Genomic DNA, 14,305 nt, shown 5'->3' on the forward strand with positions numbered 1-14,305 from the left:
GTGATTCTCACCTGTTATTTCACACTCAAAAATCAACATATCGATGCACAGGTAATAAAAAATATTGTATGCGACATGTGCGGATCGGCTATTGTCTACACGTGCGCGTGAACGCATTCGCCTTCGGTGCATACATATCTTTCATTTGCGAGAAATTAGCCGAATCACCGCAGTTGCATAAATATCTATTGTTACCTGTGCGTCGAAGTGTGGTCCTTGAGATATATAAATATTTCTGTTGCGCCTCATTCTTCGTTGATAAGCAGGTGCGATAGGCGCTTGCGATTTAATATTATTCTACACTGCCGATAAAGCATGTCTTTCAATAGGCAGATAGGCAACCCGACTTACTGATGTGTAGGTTTAAGCAATGATGTTTAAGCAAGTAATAATAAAAAACAAACTAAAAAGGTAATTAGGTAAACTCATATTTCAAGATCGTCTCAAATAATGTCTTAAGATGCGGTATGATTGATCCACCTTAAAATTATCCTTAAGACGATCTTAAATATAAGAACAAACTATAAATGCCAGCCTAAATAAACAATTTAGTTTATAGATCTTAGGAAATGCATAAGCTTTCTGCAGTAAATCTTTTTATACGTAAACGTAAATCTTTTTTACGTAATGTTTTATTGCTTTTATTTTACGAGCAAATTAAGTACATTTTTTATAAAGGTATTAGTCGAATTCTTTTTACGTTATATATAATTATATAGGAAAAATTGTTTACTAAAATGTAACTATGTACATATCTTCAATGACATATCTTATCGTGTTATGTTATCTTTGTCTTGTTATCAGGCATGAACTGGCTTGTGCTAACGCAAGTAATCGAGGTTTTAGTTCGAACAATACATGAGGCATGATAAGTAGTTTTGCTAAGTATTCGATTATCAGAAAGTAGTTTATACAAATGATAATACCCTACATCGCTGTGTTCGTTAATAGATCGTTTAATAGACCGTTGTCTATTAAATTTTTTTATCCGATTGAAAATTAGTGTGAATCTTCGAAATTTTAATTAACAGAAGGCTTTTTGCAATTTCAATTTTATTATTAGAAGAAATATATTTTGAAATACGTGAGTATATGATCATGAAAAAATTTTAAACAATTTTAATGAATTTATATTCTTGGTGAAACAGTTCTTGTAACATATCATAATATTTTTAAGAATTTTTCACATTTAAAAAATTTATGATAGCTTTTAAAAAGTTATCTTAAAAATTTTGTTTTCTTATAAAATCAAGAATAAAAAATCTTAAAATATTTCAGAATTCACCTAGAAATAGCAACACGTCTGTATTGTTACTGACATGTTCAATGCATCATAATATGTATTACTATTGCAACAACTGAGTTTATTGGCAAATTAATGCCATTACAATATTACAATTTTGGATAGTAATTTGTCAGCAACTTAGAAATCGTCATTATCAACATTCGTGCTATTACCTCGTAACACGAGAGAACTTTAATAAGCCATACTAGTGGAACGCTTCACGATTTTGCGTGTAATCCTTGCGCAGGGGCTATGCTAATCTTCTCTGTATCGTTCCAATTTTAGTATATAAACTGCCGAAGCAAGTACAATAAGTTATATTAGTATTATCTTAAGTATTATCTGCATGTAATATTATCTTAAAACATTGTTTAAGACAGCCTTAAAATAAAATTCGATTATAAATATCAACTATAGACTTTCTCAGCACTTCTAAAAAATATTTATGTAACAAATTAAAAACATTTTTTTTTAATTATAACAATAATTTTGGAAACACTCTAAATTAATTTTACATAGAATTTTGAAAAATGATGTTAACAATTTTAAGGAAACTTTACTGAGGATCTTGACAAATCAGTTTCTTTTTATTTCTATTTCTTTATTAAATAGCGCGATGAATTCAGCCTTACCGCGTGTTTTGGTGATTAGTACTGAAGTACCTGTTGTCAGTATTAATTTGCTTCGCACAAAGTAAGTGAATAAATATGGAATATTTAAAAAATTCTAAAAGTTATTTATTTATTTATCATTGTTGATGTAGATGCAACGTCATTATGATACCGGCGGGAAGTAGTCGAGAACAAGTATTGCAAGCTCTTCCTGGACATGACGCTATATTGCTCGCTCGCGATCGCTGTCGCCTCGCTAACCGTCATATTGTCAACACAGAATTTCTAAACATCGCAGGTAAAGATTTATTTTGTCTTTCTTAATCTTCTTGACAGAACTTCTTTATTTTCTATCTTAAGTACATTTACACAAATTATGCAGTTGTTTAAATTTTCTTTATTCAGATATTTGTCGAAGAAATATGTTCTGTGATTTTTTAAAGAAACAACAGTTTTAAAAAGTGTGATATGTAACTACATACTTTTCTTTTAAGGTGTGTAATAATGATTTCGAGATTTTATTGCAACGAATTTAATTTCCCTTTTCAGGACCAAATTTAAAAGTTGTCCTGACAATGTCAGCAGGTTACGATCATTTAGATGTTCCAGAAATTAAAAGGAGAGGAATTAAAGTCGGACATACGCCTGTGCAGTCCGCTGCAGTTGCGGAAATCGCAGTGCTCTTGCTGCTGTCCGCGGCGAGACGCGCTCATGAGAGTCGCATGATGGTGAAAGAGTAACTATTTTATTTTATATTAGACTAGCTATGGCCCTGCCACGCGTTGCTGTGGCTTTCTATTCTTATGCTACGTTTTTTTTTCAAATTTTCTTTGCTTTCGTTGTTTAACTTTTAAGAGCCTTGCTTTACTGTTGCTCTTTTTATTTTATTTTTGAATAAGCATTTATCTTTAATAAATCTAATATTCATTTATTTACGTACTTCTAACTTTTTTTTCTAAAAGCTGCCATGGATTTAGAAATCCATTCAAAAGACTGTTTTAAATAAGTTCCTTTTTTTCAATAAAATAATAGCCATCTTTATTTTTCTTATTACCTTAATTTAAACACAATAGAAACATTCTTTGCCTCTTCCGGTCTCTACCCGTCTCTACCCGTCTCTCCCCGTCTTTCCCCGTCTCTCCCGGTCTCTCCCCGTTTCTCTCCGTCTCTCCCGGTCTCTCCCCGTCTCTCCCGGTCTCTCCCGGTCTCTCCCGGTCTCTCCCCATCTCTCCCGGTCTCTCTATGTCTCTCCTGGTCTCTTCCCGTCTTTCCCGGTTTCTCCCCGTCTCTCACGGTCTCTATCTGTCTCTTCCCGTCTCTCTCGGTCTCTTCCCGTCTCTACCCGTCTCTCCCCGTTTTTCCCGGTCTCTCCCCGTTTCCCTCCGTCTCTCCCGGTCTCTCCCCGTCTCAATGTGTCAAAATTTCAATAATATTAATAAAAAACTATTTTTACACTTAAATTATGGCCATCATTTTTGAAACACCTGATATATCCAAAATCAAACCCCATAAGAACACTCCCGGTTACGAATGCAACGTTGTGTCAAAATTTCAAAGCAATTGGTGAAAAACTTACGGAGACCTTAAATGAAGAACAAACATTTACATTTTTATTTATATAGATTATAGTTTAATTGACATCCAAATTCTCACTTAAAAAATTCGATAAAATCAAATTAAATAGAAAAATTAACGATATGAGTAATCTAAGCACGTTCTAATTCTTAGCGTTTTAATTTTTGTTTGTATTTCAATATTGAAAATTACTCTTTAAATTTTATCTTTTTGCCGAACACCCTGTATAAATATAAATCTAGTTACAATAATAGTTTAATCTACTTCTATATCTTTCATTGAGTTGCTTAATAAAAAAATAAATATTGTAGTAATAAATATAAATAATATATAATTCAGAGGTAACTCAAAATCTGGACTGCAGTGGTTATTGGGACAAGATTTACGAGGTTCTACAGTCGGCATTTTTGGTTTAGGAAATATTGGTCAAGAAACAGTTAAAAGATTAATGGGATTTGGAGTAAAACGCTTTATTTATACCGGACATTCGCGCAAAAAAGCAGGTGCGCTTGGTATCTTATTTGGAGAATAATTTTTTTCAATTTTAATCCCCTACATATTTATATATTTTCTATTCTCTATATGTTTTACTTTATAAAGAGTTTAATTACGAAATATGGGTTAATGTAAATAAATATAAATAAATATGATTTAGGTGATGAACTTGGAGCAACGTTTGTATCTCTGGATGAGCTTCTGGAGCAAAGTGATTTTCTTGTGATTACGGCGTCTCTGACTAACGAAACTCAAGGAGTTTTCAACGATAGCGTTTTTGACAAGATGAAGAAAACGGCCGTCTTGGTGAATGTATCTCGTGGTCAAATTATCAATACTGATTCACTTGTGAGAGCTCTGCGCAATAAAAAGATATTCGCTGCTGGTCTAGACGTCACGGACCCAGAACCGCTGCCATCAGAACACGAACTTCTAAAACTATTTAATGTCGGTTAGTAATTATTTTTAAATTTTTAATTTTACTTTTTTATTACACACTTAAATACTAAAAAAAATAATTGTGTGTGTGTATTGCATTTTACGTTTTGTTCTAATGCTTCTATAACTTTACAATATTCAGAAATATAATATGTAGAGTTGTACAATCATTTTGCAAAGCCGAATCGAATCGAATTTCTTTGTTCAAACTGAATCGACAAAATTTTATTGAGTTGAATCTATTCGAATTAAATAGATGTAAATTTTTAAAACATAACTTTTAATTAACAATACATAATTTAAAAAAATATAATAATGTATAAACTCAGAAAGAACTTTTGTCAGTCTTTATAGATATTATATTCATACAATTTCTATATTTTTAGAGCCTAAATTTTACGTTCATGAGTATAGTATGCAATTATTATTAGAGTTAAAATTTTAATATGCAAATGATAAATAAGATTTCCAAGAAAAAATTGCAAGAAAAATAATATTAATTATATGGTATAGTCATTTTAAATATAACTTTACAAAATGGTCAATGCATATGTGTTTCGTAATCAACATATTAGATTTGAAATTTTCGGATTCGAATTTTGTTCAGTCACTATCTTTAATTTATTTAAGAATTCAGTTGCGCTCCTATAAAATTTATAACTCGTATTACGAAAATTTTTTTACAACACAATGTTTTCTAATTTTTATCGGTTAAAATTACTTCTATGCATATTACTCTTACTCCGTGTACCGTACAAAAAACCAAGCAATATTTATAACGACTGTCCGGCTGTGTATCATATGAAAATAAAGGCGTCAGTATGGCGACAGTCTGGCTCTCACATAAAAAATGGGTTGGCGTCCCGCTGTGCCGACTGTATTGTTCTAATTCGAGGTATTGCTGATGGTCAAGAAGGAAAGTGATGGATTCAGGACCACCGGGTTGGATTAGTCAATCGTCTCAAGATCGTTATGCAGAGTAACTTGTAATAAATAAACTAGGTTTCGATTTTGGTAAATTTTGATGTCTCCAGCGATCTGTATAATCCTCTCTCGTGTTTCTTGGGGACCAATAATCTTTATGTTAATAATTATAATAGTATAATTTATATATATAACACATCAGCTTTTTATTTTGCTTGTTACAGAAATTATGCCACACGTAGGCAGCGCGACGATCAAAACCTTCAACGATATGTCGATTTGCGCAGCGCAAAGTATACTTAACGGTCTTGAGGGCAAACCTTTGATTTATCCTCTATAATAATCAATATTTCTTACATATGCGTGTGCAATTCCTTACATTTATTTTACTTATTTAAAAATGTTATTACAAACAATTATTTATTCACGCACAATTAATAAAATCCTTTTTGATTCTTCTGCTTTTTGCAAAGGTTATAAATCCTGATCTAAATTTAATTATGCAAGTAGGTATACTTAATCTTAATCTTAAAATCTTAATCATATGATGTATAAAATATAAAAAAAAAATTTAATTACATATATGACAATGGTATCTTGTAATGTCCCCACGGCAATGTGTCGATGGAATCGGGCACGATATATCGCTTATCGTCGTACGGACTTAGAGCAATTTTCGTTTCCGATATTGTGTACACCTCGTGCAGCTTGGACCGTATACAAGTTTGCTGTCGCGTCATCTCGATCTCGTCTCGCAGACACCGCGTGTAATCGTCGAATGCAATAGTATGCGCTACGACGTTACTCTTTATACCTTTAATCTTTTTTGTATCTTTTTTACCGTCGACTCGCAAGGCGTACATCTTTGCTCTAAGTCCGACGAACTCGGTCATAATAGCGCCGTTATTTTCGTCCTTCATCAAACCTGGTACCTTTTTATTTTTGAGAGGCATACCGTACGCATTGTTCACACCGTAATCGCTCGTATCGAATCTATGAATATCGCGCCTCATGTTTTCGTACACATTTTCACACTCGATGTGATAAATGAGGCTGTCGGTGTCGGTATACATAACTCTACATTTATCATTATACAGAGGCAGCATGTACTCGTAGTGATATGCATACAGACATGTTTTAGAAATATCGAGTATACACATGCCTACGTAGATCGGTTTACAGAATTTCACCTCGAGATTACGCAGCTCCACGGCAATAAGATTTTCCGAAAAGATGCTACGGCTATGGAAATTCGGTTTCGAGATCATTGCCTCCGCGCCGTACCTACCCTCCCACTTCGTCAGCAATTTCACGGCGACGCGATTGCGCACATTCTCCATGGTTTTACCAAATACTGCATTGTTCATTAGTTTATATAAATTTTTTTCAAAATCATTTCTTGCGAGGGTCCGTAATTGTGTGTTTAATTCTATGTATTTACGGAGCCATGGAGATTGCGCGAATTTTAATATGCGGTGTATCTGTGTTACGCGAAGACCGTGGCGCATGCACTGCTGCAGGTTACGGTAATGTATGACGTACCGCTTCTTGTCGTAAACGGTTGCAAGCAGTTTCTCCTGACGCGTACCGGGCGGCTTATCGCGCGTCGGACAGAAGGGTAGGTCGGCGTGCGCGTCATGAAGATGCTGCGGATACTCGAGATCGACTTCGAGGATGTAGCCTGTTGTTGAATCGAGCGCGATTGAAGATACGTCGAAATTGGACATGTCGTCGACCCATCGAAAATTGCCGTAGGGCAACGGTTGACACATCGCCCATCCGTACAAATTATTCACATCGAAGTACATCAGGTACGACGATGGTTTCAGTGGATCGTACGACGAATTCATGTATTTGTTGTTAGCCCGCGGGTACCTACCGGAACATTGACTAAGGCCACCGCGTATACCGCGTTCGATAAACATGACCATGTCAATGTCTGTAAGAAGTTCGAAAGTAATTTTCGTATACTTTAACATAGCGTCCCACGTGTATCCGGGAAGCGTGTAATAATGGGCGGGATCGAGCCCGTAACTTTCGATACATTTGTCGCGGAAGTTTTCAAAAATATCGGCTAACAACAAGATATCAATTTTGAGATACATGTCGCTATATTCACCTAGAGTTCGAACGGAGAACCATTGCCATACGTTAACGGCGTGAGCGTAATCGTTCTCGGATATCGTGTCACCGGTTAGAGAGCTGTAAAACGATTCGCGTGGCGGTAGACACGTTTCCTCCAACTTTTCGACGCAGTCAACGTATTCGTACGGGAATACCCCCTTTCGCGTTAATAAATTGAAATTTTCAGCCGATACGTCTTTAAATTCAGATTGTAAAATTTGGAGTCTGTCCTTGTTCAAAAACGATGCCAATTTGTCGAGATTAGTATTAAGGAATTTATATGAATCGATAAAACGCAATTTCACACAATTTTTCTGATTATTTTTATCTCTTGCATTTTGAACGTGTTTAGTAAATGAAATGTATTTTTCTTTTGTGATGGGAAGTAAGTCGATTTTCCCCTCGAACGCCGTGGCTATTTCCTTGATAATAAAATGCGCATCGTAGCCGGATAAATTGTGAAATATTATCGGAATATAAAACGACTGTTTATAATTTAAATTGCAATTGGAATGCGCGGGACCTCGATATCTACCGGTTAAATGGCAATGATCGCGTACCCGCGTGTCATCTTGAGTGAACGGTTTTTCGCATATGTGACAATGCGTCGCGTTACAAAATTTAACCCACTCGTCTCGCGTTAAATCTACCATGGGGACATTGGCGGATAATATGTAGTTTACATTATGCGCTATAACTTCAAGCTGTTCGGCGAACCACGTGACGCAATCGTTACCGCGGCGAGATCGATACATAGATAACGATGAATCGTACGAACATCGCACGTAGTATCCGATGTTGAATACCTCGTGATGCTGGTGTGTGTACGACGTGTTGTTGGCTGTATCCGGTTCCGTCTTCCGCAGTACGCACTCCAGGTCCGCGTAGATGACGAAGGGAAGTCGCTCCTTGTTGCGATGATTCTCGAACCGGAGCCACTTGTCGTCTTCGCCCGGCAATCGTATGGCGCAGTTATTCAATGATGTGCAGACTACGTCGTGGGCGTCCAACTTTTCCGCGGAACTGAAGTAGTGTAAACACCTGTAAGAAATCAAGGAAGCTTTTACTTTAACGTTTTTTTTAGATGAAAATTTATAAATACGTTTTGTAAAAGAATTATTACTTACCGATCGCAAATATATTTTCTGCTTGCGTGACGACTCAATTGCGAGCTTACAAGTCGGGACAGATTCTTTATCCATGCAAAATGCCCTACGTTGTCCGCGTTGCCTTGCACGTATAATAAATTTACGTGCTTCTCCTTCTTGCCGTCGGAGAGTCGCAGCGGAAAAATCTTCTTCCCCTCGACGCCGTAGACGTTGACCGACATGTCGTTGAGTCGCTCGAATTTCCCAATATCCTTTAACGCGATCGGAAACTCAATGTCGCCGAGATTCAAGACCGCCGTATAATGCGGGTAGGATGACTCCCGATCCGCGTTTCTCTCTGCGGGATACAGAGCGGCGACCACCGACCACGCAAAGCACGCATTGTCCATCGACCTCACGTTAATAACCGCATGTTTCAGCATAATGTCCCGCGGTAGCTGGATGTAGCATCCCGCGCGCATAGGATTATATTTGTTTATGTTAATAGTCAGATTTGAGATTCGCGACAGCGCCCACCCGCTATCACGTTCCTGAAACTCCTCGAGCGACGCCAACGTAGGCTCGACAATGTGCCGCTCGTACCATTCGTTCAGGTCCGACGTTTGAAAGAGTACGCAATTTTTTGTATTCACACTTTTGTCGCCACGTTTTTCACCCGCTACGAATTCGCCGTTAAACGCGGCGTTCACCTTCACACTGTTACGTTCTCGTATGGCGTTTCGCACTCGCTCGAGCACAATGTTTTTGGCATCGTCGAGAAACTGACGAGGTTCCATATGCTTGATATTGATGACTGCGCCAGTTGATACACGACTAGTGAAAGCCGCATCTACTTCGTGCCATTCAAGTCCCACGTTATCACTATCGTCACTAGTGCCCGCGTAATTACCGCCGACGTGCATGAAACGCCTTTGCAATCGCGTCTTTTCACCAACAAGTTGCATGATCCTCGCCATCAAAGATTGTCTATTTCCCACGGTGAGCCGAGGACGCTTGTTACGATTGCGTTCCTCGAGCTGTTCGATGCACTCGTTGCATTGTTGCAGCCATGCAAAACATTCGCCCAAAGTAGTGACTCTATTGGCATGCTCCAAGAGTTCGCGTTTCTCTTGCTCGAAGTATTCCATGTTGCGTAAATATTTAATCGTTCACTTAATACATTTACTTGAATAATCCGCATCGATTTCGTTTTTAACACATGCACTTTCCGACTGACTGACTGTGACTGCAACCTCTCGATCCTTTGCTTTAAGAGATCTCGCCATATGTATACTCGTGCTATTAGTTTACAGCCACGTAATCTTAAAAAGAATGGGTCTACGATTATCAAGACAGATTTATTTACGAATAGCTTGAGCTTCGGTGTTTGAAATGTCTCGGACTAAAGGGACGACATATGGTTCTGTATATGTATATGGACATACGATTTTTTTTGTTTAGAAGCAGTCGAGATATCGGCGCTCTTACGTGTGGAAACATGATCTACATGATGATTGTATCTTTCCCGTCTCACGTCATGTCATATGGTCCAAAAACATGATCCCTGAGCACGCAGAGAAAAGTCTCTGAGTGCCAAGACAAAAGAAAAAATGGTGCCATAAAAAAAACTGGCGCCGACGAGACGATAAAGTTTTGAGTTTTCTTTGACGAAAACATTAGAAAATGTTAGAAAAAGGAACCTCGCTGGCATTGGCGCCGCTTCCTAATAAAATATCTTATTGATAAATATCTAAGGCACGGTTTATTGCAGTCCCTCTTTCTCAAAACAAACTTTGATGCAGCCTGGCTCTTCCCCCCGCGCTGCCGAATATTCCACGCGCCTAGGGGTGTCATCCATCCTCTTTTCCCCGGACACTGTCTTCTTTTTCAGGGCAATTGAAACAATTGCAGAAAATATCGAATTTTTACAATACACAGAGCATTGTAAAAATTATTTTCTGCAATAGGCTGACAATTGCAGAAAATATCGAATTTTTACATTACACAGAGCATTGTAAAAATTATTTTCTGCAATAGGCTGACAATTGCAGAAAATATCGAATTTTTACAATACACAGAGTGTTGCAGAAAATATCGAATTTTTACAATACACAGAGGATTGTAAAAAATAATTTTTGCAATAGGCTGACAATTGCAGAAAATATCGAATTTTTACAATACACAGAGCATTGTAAAAATTATTTTCTGCAATAGGCTGACAATTGCAGAAAATATCGAATTTTTACAATACACAGAGTGTTGCAGAAAATATCGAATTTTTACAATACACAGAGCATTGTAAAAATTATTTTCTGCAATAGGCTGACAATTGCAGAAAATATCGAATTTTTACAATACACAGAGCATTGTAAAAATTATTTTCTGCAATAGGCTGACAATTGCATAAAATATCGAATTTTTACAATACACAGAGCATTGTAAAAATTATTTTCTGCAATAGGCTGACAATTGCAGAAAATATCGAATTTTTACAATACACAGAGTGTTGTAAAAAATAATTTTTGCAATAGGCTGACAATTGCAGAAAATATCGAATTTTTACAATACACAGAGCATTGTAAAAATTATTTTCTGCAATAGGCTGACAATTGCAGAAAATATCGAATTTTTACAATACACAGAGCATTGTAAAAATTATTTTCTGCAATAGGCTGACAATTGCAGAAAATATCGAATTTTTACAATACACAGAGCATTGTAAAAATTATTTTCTGCAATAGGCTGACAATTGCAGAAAATATCGAATTTTTACAATACACAGAGTGTTGCAGAAAATATCGAATTTTTACAATACACAGAGTGTTGTAAAAAATAATTTTTGCAATAGGCTGACAATTGCAGAAAATATCGAATTTTTACAATACACAGAGTGTTGCAGAAAATATCGAATTTTTACAATACACAGAGGATTGTAAAAAATAATTTTTGCAATAGGCTGACAATTGCAGAAAATATGGAATTTTTACAATACACAGAGTGTTGTAAAAAATAATTTTTGCAATAGGCTGACAATTGCAGAAAATATCGAATTTTTACAATACACAGAGTGTTGTAAAAAATAATTTTTGCAATAGGCTGACAATTGCAGAAAATATCGAATTTTTACAATACACAGAGTGTTGCAGAAAATATCGAATTTTTACAATACACAGAGGATTGTAAAAAATAATTTTTGCAATAGGCTGACAATTGCAGAAAATATCGAATTTTTACAATACACAGAGTGTTGTAAAAATTAATTAATGCAATAGGCTGACAATTGCAGAAAATATCGAATTTTTACAATACACAGAGCATTGTAAATATTATTTTCTGCAATAGGCTGACCATTGCATAAAATATCGAATTTTTACAATACACAGAGTGTTGTAAAAAATAATTTCTGCAATAGGCTGACAATTGCAGAAAATATCGAATTTTTACAATACTTTGACAAGGGAATCTCGCGAACCCGTAAATTCTGATTTTAATGAAACTTGGCATAAATGTAGAGAGGATGAATACATGAATTTAGAAATTTTTATTTGGTGCCCAAAAACTGTTTGAAGGGGTAAAACCACCCTTCAAATTTGAGACATTTCTGCGGTTTTTCGATGTATCTCGACAGTGTGCTAACAAAATTAAATAATATGAAGAGATAAGGCTACGGTGACTATATGTCCTTTATGTCAAGTACATAGCTATCCTGCAGATTTAAAGATTTTTTAAAACTTAATTTTATCTTTTATTTTAAAAATAGTATCACAAATTTTTTTTTGAAGCTTAGCGTTCCAGTATGCAATGATCAAATTTTTATGAAAACCAATTTAATTTCGTACAATATAATTTGTGTCTTTTGTCAATTGTGCTTTTTAATTTCTTTAAATTAAAATTATTCAAATTAAATCTGTGTATGTTTTACTTTTTATTATTTTGCAATATAATTTGTGTCTTTCATCATTTGTGCTTTTTAATTTTTTAAAATTAAAATTATTTAAATTAAATTTATGTATGTTTCACTTTTTATTATTTTGCAATATAATTTGTGTTTTTCATCATTTGTGCTTTTTAATTTTTTTAAATTAAAATTATTCAAATTAAATCTGTGTATATTTCACTTCTTATTATTTTGCAATATAATTTGTGTTTTTCATCATTTGTGCTTTTTAATTTTTTTAAATTAAAATTATTCAAATTAAATCTGTGTATATTTCACTTCTTATTATTTTGCAATATAATTCGTGTTTTTCATCATTTGTGCTTTTTACTTTTTTTAAATTAAAATTATTCAAATTAAATCTGTGTATGTTTTATTTTTTATTATTTTGGACCGATTTCATATTTAAACCAAGAGTTGGCTTCTTTTTAATACAGACGAACCAATAATACAGTTTCAAATTATTAGAAAATTGTATATGCGATATATTATAATTCTGATATATTGCGAAAAATTTTTTAGTAAATCAAAACATCGAGCTTTGTCATGTATGTGGCTAATCTCTTCTCGGAAGCAGGACTCGTGTTTTCATGTGACATTTAAGACACGCCAGGCACGAGCCGAAACGCTAGAGTTTTTTCTTTTTCACGAATTTTCTCTTCCGATTGTCAAGGCCAATCGGCTACTTGCCCCCTCCCACGGTTCGCTAGGCGACTCAGTACCATCGCGGACACGCTAGTGAGGGGTCACGTCGTTTACGCTTCGCGATCGTGTATTTTTCTACTTGGTAAGAGTCGTCTTATTAGTGTCGCGAGGTGAGATATCGTCGCGTTCCTCGCGTCCTCGTCGACCGAGAGCGAATTCCCCGCGGAAGACGTCGCCGGTGTCCGGCGTTTGCAACGTAAAGCATCGCGTCGCCGTCATTAATTGTATCGTCATTTTAGTGCCGCGAGGTGAGATCTCGTCGCGTTCCTCGCTTCCTCTCGTCGGTTGAGAGCGAGTTTCCCCGCGGAAGGCATCGCCGGGGATGTCGAACCGAGTCGACAACATTAATCGACGGGCAAAGTGGTCGCGTCTCTCCCCTCTCGTCTGTGGGAAATTGGCGCGAAAATCGCGTGAGATTTTCGTCGCGTCATATTCAAGGTGTCGGCCATATTGTGACGTAATTAGTGCACAACGGTTGTACTTTAGGCTTAGTGCTTGACCGTCGCCCGCGTTCGCATCGTGTCGCGGCCCCCGTCTCCGTTCGATCTCGTCGCGTCCCCGCTTCCTCTCGTCGATCGAGAGCGAGTATCCCCGCGGAAGGCGTCGCCGGGGATGCCGAGTCGACGACATTAATCGGCGGGCAAAGTGATCGCGTCCCTCGCGCTTCTCTCTCCTCCCGTCTGTGTGAAATCGGCGCGAAAATCGCGTGAGTTTTTCATCGCGTCGTGCCGCGGTCCGTTCCCGTCTCCGTTCGTTACTTGTCGCGAGGTGAGATATCGTCGCGTTCGTCTCGTCCTCGTCGATCGAGAACGAGTTTCCCGCGGAAGGCATCGCCGGGGATGCCGGTGTCCGGCGTACGCAACGAAGTGTCGCCGTGTTGCCGCCGTTGTCTCGTCATTTCAGTGCCGCGAGGTGAGATCCCGTCGCGTTCCTCGCTTCCTCTCGTCGGTCGGGAGCGAGTTTCCCCGCGGAAGGCGTCGACGACATTAATCGGCGTGCAAAGTGGTCGTGTCTCTCGCGTCCTTAACATTTCTAATCGTGTCGAGTGCGTGTGCGCGAGTGTGTGTGCGAACGAGGAAAACGATTCGTCGCTTCATCGGCTGGTGAGTAAATTTATTTATTA

General features: G+C 37.0%; 3 protein-coding genes and 1 non-coding gene across 6 annotated transcripts in view; 2 read left to right on the forward strand and 2 right to left on the reverse strand.

The window, feature by feature from the left end:
- Positions 1 to 112: 112 nt before the first annotated feature.
- LOC105834561 (glyoxylate reductase/hydroxypyruvate reductase) lies at positions 113 to 5,809 on the forward strand. Of its 3 annotated transcripts, XM_028194368.2 has the most exons (8): positions 113 to 1,084; positions 1,279 to 1,461; positions 1,898 to 1,978; positions 2,049 to 2,194; positions 2,446 to 2,632; positions 3,811 to 3,974; positions 4,127 to 4,417; positions 5,553 to 5,809. In XM_028194368.2, exons 3-8 carry the CDS (start codon positions 1,902 to 1,904, stop codon positions 5,666 to 5,668), a joined length of 981 nt encoding a protein of 326 aa, XP_028050169.1. In that variant the 5' UTR covers positions 113 to 1,084; positions 1,279 to 1,461; positions 1,898 to 1,901; the 3' UTR covers positions 5,669 to 5,809. The 3 variants fall into 3 exon arrangements, with proteins under 3 accessions (XP_028050169.1, XP_036142332.1, XP_028050170.1); XM_036286439.1 differs by having other exon boundaries at positions 1,279 to 1,978; XM_028194369.2 differs by lacking the exon at positions 1,279 to 1,461.
- LOC114255551 lies at positions 1,488 to 1,594 on the reverse strand. The gene has a single exon (XR_003626808.1). It is a non-coding gene; the product is annotated as a U6 spliceosomal RNA (small nuclear RNA).
- Positions 5,810 to 5,902: 93 nt separating the features above from the next.
- On the reverse strand, positions 5,903 to 10,483 carry LOC105836820. The gene is made up of 2 exons (XM_036286440.1): positions 8,580 to 10,483; positions 5,903 to 8,493 (listed from the first exon to the last, which is right to left on the reverse strand). The coding sequence occupies exons 1-2, from the start codon at positions 9,686 to 9,688 to the stop codon at positions 5,904 to 5,906; spliced, it is 3,699 nt and encodes a 1,232-aa protein (XP_036142333.1). The 5' UTR covers positions 9,689 to 10,483; the 3' UTR covers position 5,903.
- A 2,333-nt stretch (positions 10,484 to 12,816) lies between these two features.
- LOC105833208 overlaps positions 12,817 to 14,305 on the forward strand; it is a 74,744-nt gene continuing 73,255 nt past the window's right edge. Inside the window, exon 1 of the mRNA XM_036286471.1 lies at positions 12,817 to 14,285. Within this exon, the coding sequence (XP_036142364.1) occupies positions 14,022 to 14,285 (264 nt within the window). The 5' untranslated portion in view covers positions 12,817 to 14,021. The remainder of the gene's footprint in view (positions 14,286 to 14,305) is intronic.

This window comes from Monomorium pharaonis, chromosome 4 (assembly GCF_013373865.1).
Source record: "Monomorium pharaonis isolate MP-MQ-018 chromosome 4, ASM1337386v2, whole genome shotgun sequence".
Lineage (NCBI taxonomy): Eukaryota > Metazoa > Arthropoda > Insecta > Hymenoptera > Formicidae > Monomorium > Monomorium pharaonis.